Source organism: Paramormyrops kingsleyae, chromosome 4 (assembly GCF_048594095.1).
Source record: "Paramormyrops kingsleyae isolate MSU_618 chromosome 4, PKINGS_0.4, whole genome shotgun sequence".
Classification (NCBI taxonomy): Eukaryota; Metazoa; Chordata; class Actinopteri; order Osteoglossiformes; family Mormyridae; genus Paramormyrops; species Paramormyrops kingsleyae.
This window is the reverse complement of record NC_132800.1, coordinates 16,120,302-16,133,708: the sequence shown is the minus strand read 5'-3', so window position 1 is coordinate 16,133,708 and position 13,407 is coordinate 16,120,302. Positions and strand designations below refer to the sequence as shown.

The 13,407-nt window shown below is 47.2% G+C and overlaps 2 protein-coding genes across 2 annotated transcripts in view; both read right to left on the bottom strand.

Annotated features, from left to right (window-relative positions):
• LOC111847224 (tripartite motif-containing protein 16-like) overlaps window positions 1-13,407 on the bottom strand; it is a 370,043-nt gene that overhangs the window by 44,253 nt on the left and 312,383 nt on the right. The window lies entirely within an intron of this gene.
• LOC140588914 (tripartite motif-containing protein 16-like) overlaps window positions 7,749-13,407 on the bottom strand; it is a 58,868-nt gene continuing 53,209 nt past the window's right edge. Inside the window, exon 6 of the mRNA XM_072711571.1 lies at window positions 7,749-8,363. Coding sequence (XP_072567672.1) covers window positions 7,834-8,363 — 530 coding nt within the window. The 3' untranslated portion in view covers window positions 7,749-7,833. The remainder of the gene's footprint in view (window positions 8,364-13,407) is intronic.

The window sequence follows — 13,407 nt, the reverse complement described above, 5'->3', positions numbered from 1 at the left end:
GGAGTCAGGGCCTCAGGCGGGGCAGCCAGAGCCGTGGGCGTGGCCGCAGGCGGGGCAGCCAGAGCCGCGGGCAGGACTAGAGAGGCGGCCTCAGGCAGGGCCGCGGGCAGGACGGGAGAGGCGGCCTCGGACGGGGCCGCGGGCGTGTGGCCAGCAGGAGGCGCCTCGGCGGGCACCTCAGGCAGATCGGAGGCAGCTGCAGGCGTGCGACCAGCAGGAGCCGCCTGGGCAGGCACCTCGGTCGTCCGGTCAGCAGGGGGCGCCTCGGCGGGCGCCGCCAGCACGCGACCAGCAGGGAGCGCCCCAGCGGGCGCCGCCATCACATGGCCAGCAGGGGGTGCAACCGCAGCCACCTCAGGCGGTTCAGGAGCCGGCAGGACGGGCGAGACAGGCAGTTCAGGTGCCGGCAGGACGGGCGAGACAGGCAGTTCAGGTGCCGGCAGGACGGGCGAGACAGGCAGGTCAAGAGCCTGCAGGACGGGCAATACAGGCAGTTCTGGTGCCGGCAGGACGGGCGCCGCAGTCACGGGGCCAGCAGGGGGCGCCGCGGCGGGCGCCGGCATCACGCGGCCAGCAGGGGGCGCCGCCATCACGCGGCCAGCATGGGGCGCCGCCATCACGCGGCCAGCAGGGGGCGCCGCGGCGGGCGCCGCAGCCTGAGTGGTGGCAGCTGCAGGGACTGCAGGCAGAGCAGGCGGGTCAGGCAGGACAGGTGGGTCAGGCGGTGCCGCTGGCAAAGCGGCGGAAGCTGCAGCAGGCGGTGCCGCGGGTAGAGCGGCGGCAGCTGCAGCAGGCGGGTCAGGCAGGACAGGCGGGTCAGGCAGGACAGGCGGGTCAGGCGGGTCAGGCTGGACAGGCTGGACAGGCTGGACAGGCGGTGCTGCAGGCAGATCGGCGACGGCAGCAGGCAGCGCAGCCGCGGGCAGATCGGCGGCGGCAGCAGACAGCGAAGCTGCGGGCAGATCTGCGGCGGCAGCAGGCAGCGCAGCCGCGGGCAGATCGGCGGCGGCAGCAGGCAGCGCAGCCGCGGGCAGATCGGCGGCGGCAGCAGGCGGCGTGGCCGGCAGGTCCGGAGCAGGCGTTGCCGCGGGCATTAGGGAGCAGGCACCCAGGAAGAGCGGGATTATCCACGTGTCTCTCCCTCATGCTGCGCTCTGCGCGGCTTTCGCCGCTTCCTTCCGGAGCGGCGGGGGTGAGCGGCCGAAGCCGCTTCAAGCTCAGTCTTGCGCTGTTTGGTGGAGGTTGGAGCCCTTGCCGTCATGCTAGCGACCGGGATGAAGGTAGGTGGCGAGCCGGGGGGCGGTTCCCAGTTGGCATACCCCAGGGGGGCCAGCCAAACCGCCGCTCTCTCCCTTAGCAGCAGTAGGTTTCTGCCTACCTCGATTCGCTGCTGTTGCTCACTGGGGTGGACCTTCCTGTGCAGGAGATCCCAACACCGGTCGACCAATCGACGGGCCACTGGATCCTCCTGCAGCTCGAGGAGGTTAGTCCAGTGGAGGACTTCTTCTTCCGGGGGGAGACCTTCCCCAGAAGCGCTGAGCTTGTGTGGGAGATTTGTCATTCTGTCACGTCACGGGATGAAGGCGAGCAGGGAAGCAGGGTAAAGGAGCCAGGAAGTTGAATTAACGGGGATTTATTCGGGTGACAGGACCGGGGGAAGCACATGGACGAACGTCAATGACAAATCTGGGGTACATCGACTGAGACACGGACTAAATGCACAAGACTAGGCAAACGAAACAGGAAACAGCTGGGCACAATCGGGAAAGCACACGTGGATAATGAGGGGGCGTGGCACACACTAGGAGCGGACGGAGCGGGGCGTGACAGTGGCCCTGACTTGAACAACACATTGTTGGGTGTCCTCATGCGGTTCAGAAAGGAACCCATTGCATTTACAGCAGATGTGCAACAAATGTTTTATTGTTTCTTAGTGAGAGAAGACCACAGAAACTACCTACGGTTCCTTTGGTACAAGGACCATGATGTAGACGGAGAAGTCATAGACTACAGAATGAGAGTACATGTTTTTGGTAACAGCCCTTCGCCTGCTGTTGCTATATACTGCATGTGCAAGGCAGCCCTGACAAGTGCAGAACAATTTGGTACAAGATGCCAAACACTTTGTTTTGAGACATTTCTATGTGGACGATGGACTTGCATCTGCCAGCACTCCAAAGAAAGCAATTGACATTCTTAACAGAACACGACAGATGCTGGCAGAGTCTAATCTGAGACTTCATAAAATTGCGTCAAACAGCACAGAAGTCATGAATGCATTTCCTGCAGATGACAGAGCTAAAGACCTTAAGGACCTTTGCCTGGGTACAGACCCCCTGCCTCTTCAGAAAAGCTTGGGTCTGAGCTGGGACTTAGAAAGAGACAGTTTTGTTTTTCAGGTATCTTCTGAAGAAAAACCTTTCACCAAAAGAGGGATCTTATCTACAGTGAACAGCCTTTACGATCCTCTTGGGTTCGCATCACCTATAACCATAAAAGGTAAGATTTTGTTACGCGAACTGTCATCTAAGAAATGTGATTGGGATGAGCCACTCCCTCAAGAAAAATCGCATGAGTGGGCTCAATGGAAAGAATCCTTGCAAGCTTTAGAACACTTAGAGATACCTAGGTGTTATGTGTCTGTTTCCCTATCAGCAATATACAAAAGAGAACTGTACATCTTTTCAGATGCATCCAATACAGCAATAGGTGCTGTAGCTTATTTGAAAACCACGGATGTATCCAATGAGTGCTCTGTTGGGTTTGTCATGGGGAAGTCTAAGTTGAGCCCCAAACCAGCGCACACAATCCCACGTCTGGAGCTATGTGCTGCTGTGCTAGCTGTGGAACTGTATGAGCTCATCAGAGATGAGTTAGATATCAACTTGGATGCTGTGAGATTCCTTACAGACAGCAAAACTGTGCTGGGTTACATCTGCAATACTGCCAGAAGATTTTACCTTTATGTTGCCAACAGGGTAAATAAAATCAGACGAGTAACACACCCTGATCAGTGGTTCTATGTGTCCACAGAACAGAATTATGTCCGGCAGATTATGTCACTAGGCCCACACAGACAATTAATCTCCAGAACTCTATATGGTTCTCAGGCCCATCCTTCCTCTACCAAACAGACAAGGAGGATACAAGTGACACAACTGAGCATCACCCTCTCATAGAGCCTGAAGCTGATCTTGAAATTAAACCAGCTATTGCCAGCTTCAGCACCAAAGCTTCTGACACCTTCATCCATCCACGTCTTTGAGAGATTCTCTAGTTGGGTGTCACTATTTAAGACTATTGCCAGACTTATCCATGTTTCTAGAAGTTTTCAGAAAAAATCGAGCAATTCCCAATGTAGAGGCTGGAGAAGTTTTCTAGAGAAAGTCGACTCAGAGGAAATTTCACAGTCAATAGTTACAATCATCTCTTCTGTCCAGCATGAATATTTTAAACAGGAGTACACATGTTTAAAAGAGCATAAAGCACTTCCAAGACAAAGCCGGCTCAAGAAATTTAGTGTTGTTATAGATACAGATGGACTGTTGAGAGTGGGTGGCAGATTGTCACATGCTGCATTGTCTGACAAGGAGAAGCGGCCTATCATTATACCTCACGACCATCACATTGCCACATTGATTGTGAGACACTATCACAACAAAGTAGCACACCAAGGGCGTTACATAACTGAGGGTGCAATCAGAGCAGAGGGTTTCTGGATCCTCGGTGGGAAGCGTCTGATATCTGCAGTTATCCACAAGTGTGTTATCTGCCGCAAATTAAGAGGAAGGTTAGAAAGTCAAAAGATGGCAGACTTGCCTGAAGACAGAGTCATTCCTGAACCCCCATTCACTAGTGTGGGCATCGATGTATTTGGTCCATGGTCAGTGATGACCTGCCGCACTAGAGGAGGCAGTGCTGACCATAAACGCTGGGCAGTACTTTTCACATGTTTGTCTACTCGAGCTGTGCATATAGAACTGATTGAAACTATGTCAGCTTCCAGCTTCATTAATTCTTTAAGAAGGTTTTTTGCTATTCGTGGTCCAGCAAAGTTACTTCGCTCTGACAGAGGGACAAACTTTGTAGGAGCCTGTAAAGAACTAGTCTTCAACATTATCTCCAAAGCAAAGGTTGTACCTGGATCTTCAACCCCCCACATTCATCACACATGGGAGGTGTCTGGGAAAGGCTGATAGGGGTAGCCAGACATATTTTGGATGCAATGTTACTCCAGGATAAGCCTACTCGTCTGACCCATGAGATTTTGAGCACCTTCATGGCTGAAGTCACAGCCATTATGAATGCCAGACCTCTGGTACCTGTTCCTACGGACCCTGATAATCCTATGGTCCTTACTCCAGCAATGCTCTTGACCCAGAAAGTGAACTCTTTATCAGCCCCTACTGGCAATTTTGAAACTGCAGGACTGCATGTGAAACAATGGAAACAAGTTCAAAATCTGGCTGATACTTTCTGGAAGAGGTGGAAACAAGAGTACTTGTCAACTCTACAAAGCCGCAGAAAGTGGACCCAAAATCGTCCGAACGTTCAAACAGGAGATGTTGTGTTATTAAAGGACAGTCAAGAAAGCAGGAATGATTGGCCTGTGGGACTTGTCGTCAATGCACTGCCAAGCAGAGATGGCAGAGTCAGAAAAGTTGAAGTGAAAGTGGCCAGTCAAGGGACAACCAAGACTTACTTGAGACCAGTTTCTGACATTGTTGTTCTTGTTTCTGAAAATGACTGAATTGTTTATGTTCTGCATAGCAGTGATTTTATATGGTAATGTGTTATTCACACATTAAGCAGGGAGTGTTCTGGATTCATTTCACCATTTAGACATGATGCAGTTATTGTTATGTGTTTAGCAATGTTAATTACAGTAGTTTGCTGCCACCTGTTGACCAGTTCTGATATTGTCAACCTGTGTACCATCTTAATACACTGAGAATAAGTCCAGCCCCCTGAGTTCATAGGGCACAGGAAACTCCTCCATTTTTAAATTCAGTATTAGCAAGGCTCACGAAGATAGCAGACCTTTCTCTTTAGGCCCTGTCTACAAAATAGCCTGTAAGTAGGATTGTTTGTTGCTTGTGTACAGCTTGCATTGTGTATGTTATTTAGTCCTGACGTATCGTTGTTTGGATTGTATTACAGTTTTACCACTTGCATCGCGCTCATAAATCTGCGACAAGGATAAAGCGTTCAAGTTTGTTCATTTCGTAGAGGATTGAATATTTCTTCGCTGACTTCCTTAAGATTTATTGGTTAAACTATCTGTGGAGCTTCTATACACGGGGTACATAGTTGTGGAAACAGAATACCCATAGTCCACTACTCCTTAGTCCCCTAGTTCCTAATCCCATAGTCCACTACTCCTAAATCCCCTTGTTCCTAATCCCATAGTCCACTACTCCTTAGTCCCCTAGTTCCTAATCCCATAGTCCACTACTCCTTAGTCCCCTTGTTCCTAATCCCATAGTCCACTACTCCTTAGTCCCCTAGTTCCTAATCCCATAGTCCACTACTCCTAAATCCCCTAGTTCCTAATCCCATAGTCCACTACTCCTTAGTCCCCTTGTTCCTAATCCCATAGTCCACTACTCCTTAGTCCCCTTGTTCCTAATCCCATAGTCCACTACTCCTTAGTCCCCTAGTTCCTAATCCCATAGTCCACTACTCCTTAGTCCCCTAGTTCCTGCTCCCTATTCCCCTTGCATTGACAAATAGATACTTAAATGCAAAGACTAACGAGGGGCAACAGGCATGAATCATCAGGGTCTCGCTAGGGAGGAGACAGGAGGGTCAGGCAGATGTGATGGGTAGGACATGACAGTGGTCATGTGACATGGGCTGTTGCAATCGCCATGAGGAACTGCAGGAATGTAAACAGCTTGGAAAAGGCAGCTGGTGTTTTTCTCCTTTATTTCTGTGTGAGCCTATATTGGGTCCCTTGTTGGATGGGATCCTGTTTCTACTGTGTGTCAGTCGTAAGCGGATCACACTTCTTATCGTCAGGGTGATGCCTGTGGTTTATGGCATTGGCCAGAGTTATTTGGATTTGCTAGAAACTCTACAAACTACACAAACACAATAACCAGTAGCAGGACTTGTAGTCTTTCAGGCTCTTCGCCCCAGATGTTTAATTACTTTGACTTTATATCTTAATGTGAACTTTTTGTAATTGACCAATATGGTTCTTATTCATGACAATATTCAGTCAATGTTCTGTTTAAGAATTGCATTGATTAAGGATTGGATACAATTTATTGATCTCAGGGGGAAATTCTTTTGAAAGCAGCAGATACAAACATACATGTAGTGCATCAGTTGTAAATAACAAATGGAAACTTGCTTCCTTCTGCACATCCCCCCCCCCCCCCCCCCTTATGTCACCAGAGGAATAAATATCCCTGTTTGCATGTGTGTCACTGTCTGTAAGTATATCACAGATGTGAGAGAAATGCTTGTGCATATAGGCTGTAAACCCTCATGCTCATGCATTTTAGTCTCTGTACTGTAAGTGTTACGTTCCGGCTGCTGTCAGGCGCAGTATAAACGGACTCAGACCCAGGGTGGCTCGATTGTCAGGGGTCATTTATTAACAAAGAGCACAAACAGGAGAGAACATAACAGAAAAGGACAATGAAACACTGATGCAGAGCCGAAGCCGGCGTGGTGGCTGCCACAGGATCGATTCCTCCCCCCTTAGCCGGGAATCCACCGTATACACCCACCCCCAGGGGAACAGGTGCACCACATCTAAATTAGACAGGGGGGAAGAGAAACAAACAAGCCACCAGCAGAGGCAGCAGCACAGAATGTGGAGCTCATCACCAGAGGACGGAGAGGGACATCAGAGTAAGAATCCACCTTTCCACTGTGTTCAGGGGTATATCTGTATTGCTGCAATGACACTGTGAGTGTATTGTGGGACACTCTGTGGCTGACAGTGTCATTCCTAAACACTCTCACTCTCTCTCTCTCTCTCTCTCTATATATATATATACATATATATATATATATATAATGAAACCGAATTTATCTTATTTCTGGTAACTGGTAATCACCTACACTGCATCATTGATGATCAGGTGTTTGTTTTCCAACATCACAAAAATTTTGATGTAGTACTAACATGATTTATTAAGATTTTATATTATTTATCTTTACTTAGTTAACATATGATTAATCTGATTATATTACTTATCTTTACCTCAGGACCGTTGTAGGTTTTGAGCTAATAAAATGTCTGCCGTCTGCCGCCCCCTGCTGGCCAAAGCATCGCCGCTGCGATATCAGGCTGCTGCGCTCAGTCACCAGAGAGCGCGGATTAAGTGTGTTACTCAGTTACGCTTCGGGCAGCGCTGAACCGGGACATAAATAGGATAGAACAGGAAGCCTTTATTGTCAGTGTACAGGTAGCAAATACAATATACAGACAGAAATATATAAAATGTACATATAGAGGGGAGGGGAAAAGCCCCCCCATTCATCAGGATTACATTTCATTACATTTTATTTTATTCATAATCAGAATTCACTTTATTGGTACAGCTGCATGTACTATGATTTTGTTTTGGCATGATGACTATGATTTTTGTGCATTCACAGTCAACATAGAACATAAGTCAGAGAAAAACAGTCATATTCTGCATGGGTTTGGCAAGCTGAACAAACATTCAATTCTATCTAACATACGTCACACTTCAGACAGAGTAAAAAGGGTTAAACTGGTTAAAAAGCAGAGATTTTACCTTTTTGCCATGGAGAAGCAGAGACATGTGACACTCTGATAAGGTAAAAATGATTCCTCCAGCACACAGTGAGCTATCCCAGCATGCACAGGGACACGGAGGAGTTATAAACTGCAAACCCTGGATAGAGGGGTTCAGTGAATGAGGAGGTGAAGCTGTACAGGAGGGTCAGTCCATCAGAGGAGACTCTGTAGAAGGACAGAGTACCAGCCGCCCAGTCCAGATACACTCCTACTCTGCGGGAGCCTGAGGGCTTTATGGGTATGACAGTCTGTTTCTTATTGTGCCAGACAGAGTAACTGTCAGGAGAGCAGCTCAGACTCCATGACTTGTCATTGAATCCAAGCCCACAGTCAGCACTGTCTCCTTTCCTCCCGATTCCTTTATAAGTCACTGCTATCAGGGCTCCATTTCCACTCCACTCAGCCTCCCAGTAACAGCGACCAGTCAGACTCTCTCTGCACAGAACTTGGTTCCAGCGATGAAATCTCTCTGGATGATCAGGATATGGTTGCTCTGCCCCCCGTGTCACCTTCCTGTTCCCCTCTGACAGAGACAGGCGTCTGTGTGCTGTGTTGGGGTCCAGAGTCAGCTGGCAGGAGTCTGTAGGCAAGAGGAAGAGCGATTAATCCCATCACGAAGCCCAGCATCTCCATCATTATCACTGTCACACCTCACACACTCACTAACACAGAACTCGCTCCAATACACACATTTTATTCCCAATATAATCATGTAGCCGCCCGAGTCTGCGGCGCTCCGGCTGCCCCCTGCGCTGTGAGACACGCTGGGGACCGAACTGCACTTTAGCCTGCGCTCTATTATTCTGTACGATACACAAAATATAAAAACGAAGCAGGAATTCAAGTATGTGAAATACCTCAGGAAATGTCGGACGCCCGCGCGACGCCGGCGAGAAGACGCGCCAAAATGATGCGCGTGTTAAACTAATAGGCTTAATTACTGGTAGATAAAATTACAAACAGCATTTATCAAACATGTTAACCATAAAATTATACGACACAGATTACCACTACAAGTGAGTTTGTCCTTACGTGACAATATGAACTTCTTTCAAACCACTTTGGACACACACCTCTCTCCAGCAGCGAGCCGACGCGATGCTCCCAACGCGGACGAGGACGCATCTAGGCTGGTTCTCCGCAAAGCGCAACACTCGCGTATCTGCACCGCGCATGCGTACACGGAAATGTTCATAGTTCTCCGGTCAAGCTGTGTACTTTGCTCTTGCCATATTTAAGTATTATTATTAGTAAATTATTATTCTGATATTCCCTGCACACGTACCACAGCAGTGAGGTCTGTGTATATTTCCCTACGTTTTACAAATTCTTTTTTTTACCCCTCCACCACCCCCCCTCTGCGGAGGACTGCTTTATTTCTATTTAAACATTTATTTATTTATCTATGTATTTATTTATTTGTTTTTATTTACTTCCTCATATTTCCTCAAGAGAAGGAGAGGGAGCGAGGGGGGGGGGGGGGGGGGGAGGAGGAGAAGAAGGGGGATAGAGAGAGAGAGACCGAGAGAGAGAAAAAGAAAAAAAAGAAAAAACTGAATCTGCTTCAATGTCTGCTGAAGAGAGAAAACAACAACCAACATCTGAACGAATCACATCGAAAATCAAACGTTAAATGTTATTGAACAGCAGACACACCCAGCATTACAACACATGCCCAGAAGCAACAGCCGATCAAGACAGCGCGCGTCCATGTGCACCTGTCCGCACACCTGTGTGCACACCTGTGAGTGTCAGTGCGCTGGTGTTCATAAGGTTTCTCCATGTAAATGTCTAGTAGTGTGTGTGGGGAGCCACAGCCCCGTCCCCCCAGGACATGAAGCTGACATGGAGGAGACCAGGGCCCCAGACACCCAGAAAAGGGCAGAGGATAGTTCCGGCGGGGGGTCATCCGGCAGCCACATCGCAGGAGCCCCAAGGGGCCGTGGGGGCGAGCCCGCAGGCTCCGCCGACAGCCGGCCACACCAGGGCAGAACGGAGCCCGGGACCAGAGATCCAAGGGCCCCCCCACCCCCCAGCCAGGGCCCGACAGAGCCGGGAGGGCCAGGCCCCGTCAGGCAACCGCCGAGAGTGAGCCAGCACACACCAGAGCATCCAACCCCGGACATCGAGAGCCACCAGCCGGAGACCCCATCCACCGGCAGGGAGTGTGGCGGGGGGGAATAGAGCCTGAGATGTTATTCCAGGTGGAGTCTAAGACCCAACCTGACACATGCGTATAGACAAACAGGCGCACACATACACAAGCATGCTTGTGTATGTTTTACAAATTCAAAGCGCCATTTCACAGGGCTGCCAACTTTGATCAACTGGCTGGCGTGAGATTTTCAATTCGGAACGAGGCTGCACACACATGCATACGCATTTATATGTATGTAGCAGTATTATCACCTTGTAAATTGCCTGTAGGGTTTGCAAACTACCATGCTTCGTCTGTGCAGCTACATGAGGTTAACGCGACGCATGTGCAAGATTCATTACCACCAGAAATTGGGGTGGCAGTATGATCACGTTTTGTCACGGGACATTGTCTTTACATACGGTACAGATAGTATTAAAGTAGCATCTTATTTTTTAAGAATGAGCGGCCAGAAGAACTGAATATTTTCAGAGGCAAGAAAGAAAATATTCCAAACACTATTTTGTCCTTCTGTGAACAGCGGCTTCAAAATTTAATGGCAGCATAAGTTTATAAGAAAGCAGTGTCATATGTACAAAGTACAATGGAATTTTAACTTGAAATTCTTACTTGCCTCCTTTCATAAGTAGCGTTATTTTTCAATACAGTTCCATCCATCCATCCATCCATTTTGTGCCACTTACCTAATCTAATATACATAACATATAATCTATAATGTAGTATATATTATATATAATCTCTCAGGGTATATATTATATATAATCTCTCAAGGTATATATAATATATAATCTCTAGGTCTGCCCCAGGGCCTCCTCCCAGTTGGACATGCCCTGAAACACCTGAAATCCGAGATCCAGTTGCAGAGAGTGGTGTTCAAGCTTAACCCCCTCAGGTCCACAATCAGCCTTTGAGGGACATATTGAAGTCCATGAATGACATTCTAACATATGTGATTCTCTTATCCAAATGTGTAAGGGAAAGGTGACGGGCAGAGGCTATGGTGTCCCCAGTAGACCTGTTGGACCAGTATGCAGATTGGAGAGGGTCTACAGAGGTACGGAGATTGGTCTTTATGTCTGCCATGACCAGCCGTTCGAAGCACTTCATGATGAATGACATGAGTGCTATGGAGCAGTAGTCATTCAGGCCTGTCACTGATGGCTTCTTCAGCACTGGGACGATGGTGGTTGATGTGAAGCATGCTGGGACAGACGACTGGCTTAAAGAGGTGTTGAAAATGTCTGTGAGGACACCAGCCAGGTGGTCAGTGCATTCTCTCAGCACATGGCTAGGTATGTTGTCAGGTCCTGCAGCCTTGTGTGGGTTGACTCTGGATAGAGTACTCCTCACATCAGCTGTGGACAGAGTAACTTGTCGTCGGCTCCTTATTCTGTACATCAGAGTCTGCAAAAAAGTTGTTTAGCTCATCTGGAAGGGAGACATCACTACCACTGATGTGTGGGTTGGGCTTGTAGATCGTGATTGGCTGAATGCCCTGCCATATACGGCGTGTGTCTTTGGTGCAATTAAAGTGTTCATTGATCCTCTGTGCATGTGCCTGATTCGCTATCCTCATAGCTCGGGACAGGTTGCCTCTGGACGTCCTGAGGGCAGCCTTGTCTTTAGGTCTTAAAGCTGCATTTCTGATTCTTAGCTGTGTGCGCACTTCCCTCATCATCCAGGGCTTTTGGTCGGCTCTCGTGGTCATCGATCACAGAGTTTATATACTCCTCCAGGTTAATGGCATCACCATTTATAGCAGCCTCCTTAAAAATGTCCCAGTCAGTAGATTCAAAGCTTGGAGAGCTGAGACGGCACCAGCTGGCCACACTCTTACTGACTGGTTTGTTGAGCTTCAGCAGGGATTTATACGCAGGAACCATGAACACAGTGACATGGTCTGAGTAGCCGAGGTGAGGGGGGGAAGGGCCTTGTAGGTCACAAACGTTGTACAAACATTGTCCAGACAGATTCTCTATCTAGCTGGGAAGTTCACATGTTGGAAGAATTTGGGGGAAACTAGCTTCAGATTTGCCTGATTGAAGTCTCCAGCAATTATGAAAAAGACTCTGGATTAGCTTAATAACCTAGTCATAGGAATGGAACTCGGCCGTTAAGTGAGGAGTGTCTGTACAGAGAATGCTGCAGCAGTACCACAACATTAGCAGCTCCCTGTGGAGGCAGTGATTGTACAACATTTTTTCCCCCAGCTTTATTGAACATTGTATGTCAAACACGATAAAATACAGCAATTATATTTTACTATATGAACTATATGAAATTGTTCATATAGTTTTATACTAGCTGAAAGTGGAAGAAAGTAGAAGACGAGAAAAGAAAGAAGTAATGATAAAGAAGGAAAGAAAAGAAAAAAGAATGAATAGCACAGGGAGAGGGCAAATAGAGTTCAAATTCCTCTTTAAAACTGTTAAAGTCAGGTTGTTATGTGTGAAATTATGTTTATGGATATAAAATTTGCAGAGAAATAGCATGAAATTAATCATAAAAAAGCATTTTTCTTTGTAGTGTTGGAGCAGTGGCAACTAAAATAATATGTCTAAACAAAAGCTTAAAATTGGGCAGGACGTTATTCCCTATGAATGTGTTTAAGTCTTTCCAAAAGTTATTTGTGAAGTTACACTTCCAGAATAGATGTGATATATTTTCTGGGTACAGACTGCAAAATTAACATTTGTTATACAATACTCTTCAATATGTCAGTAGAAACAGCTTAACTGGACAGTACTTATAAGTTTGAATGAAATTTCTTTTATCTTGTTGCTTAACAAAAAGTCCAGGTGGGACTGCATCAAAAACAACTTGTTTAGGACTCATGGCTGTTTGGAATTTGGTGAGAAACTGAGTAATTATATAGTAGGCCTTGCTCATTAAATAACTGTCTTACAAGTAAAATTCCATTTCTGAACCCCCTCTCATAAAACAATGATTTGTTCTTAAACAAAACCATTATTCGAACAGTGTGGCAAGAAATTATGTTTATAGATGAACTTCCATGAAAGAAGGGCCTGTTGGTGGAAATCCGATAATTTGATAGGAAATTTGGTAATATTAACATTACACTGCAATAAAAAGTAAGACCACCAACTCTTGTGAAAATATGATGAGGAATTAGGTTCCATATTGAAGTTGGATCATCCAAGCATCATTTAATCCAATTTATTTTCAAAGTATTGTTAATAGTAAAAATTTAAACGGTTCAAACCTTTCTTTGCAGTAAGAATTAAATAGCAGATTGATTTAAGTAATGAGTTTTCTTCTTCCATGCAAAGTTTAAAAGCGTCAACTATCCTACACATAGGGTCATCTATACAAAGTGATTGGGCCACATATGTGAGGGGAGAGATGCCCTCAGCTTTGGTGAGCAGTATTCCGCCTTTGACCGATAGATCTCTTTGTAAACAACAGTTCAAACTCTTCTGGATTTTCTCAACAATAGGATTCAAAT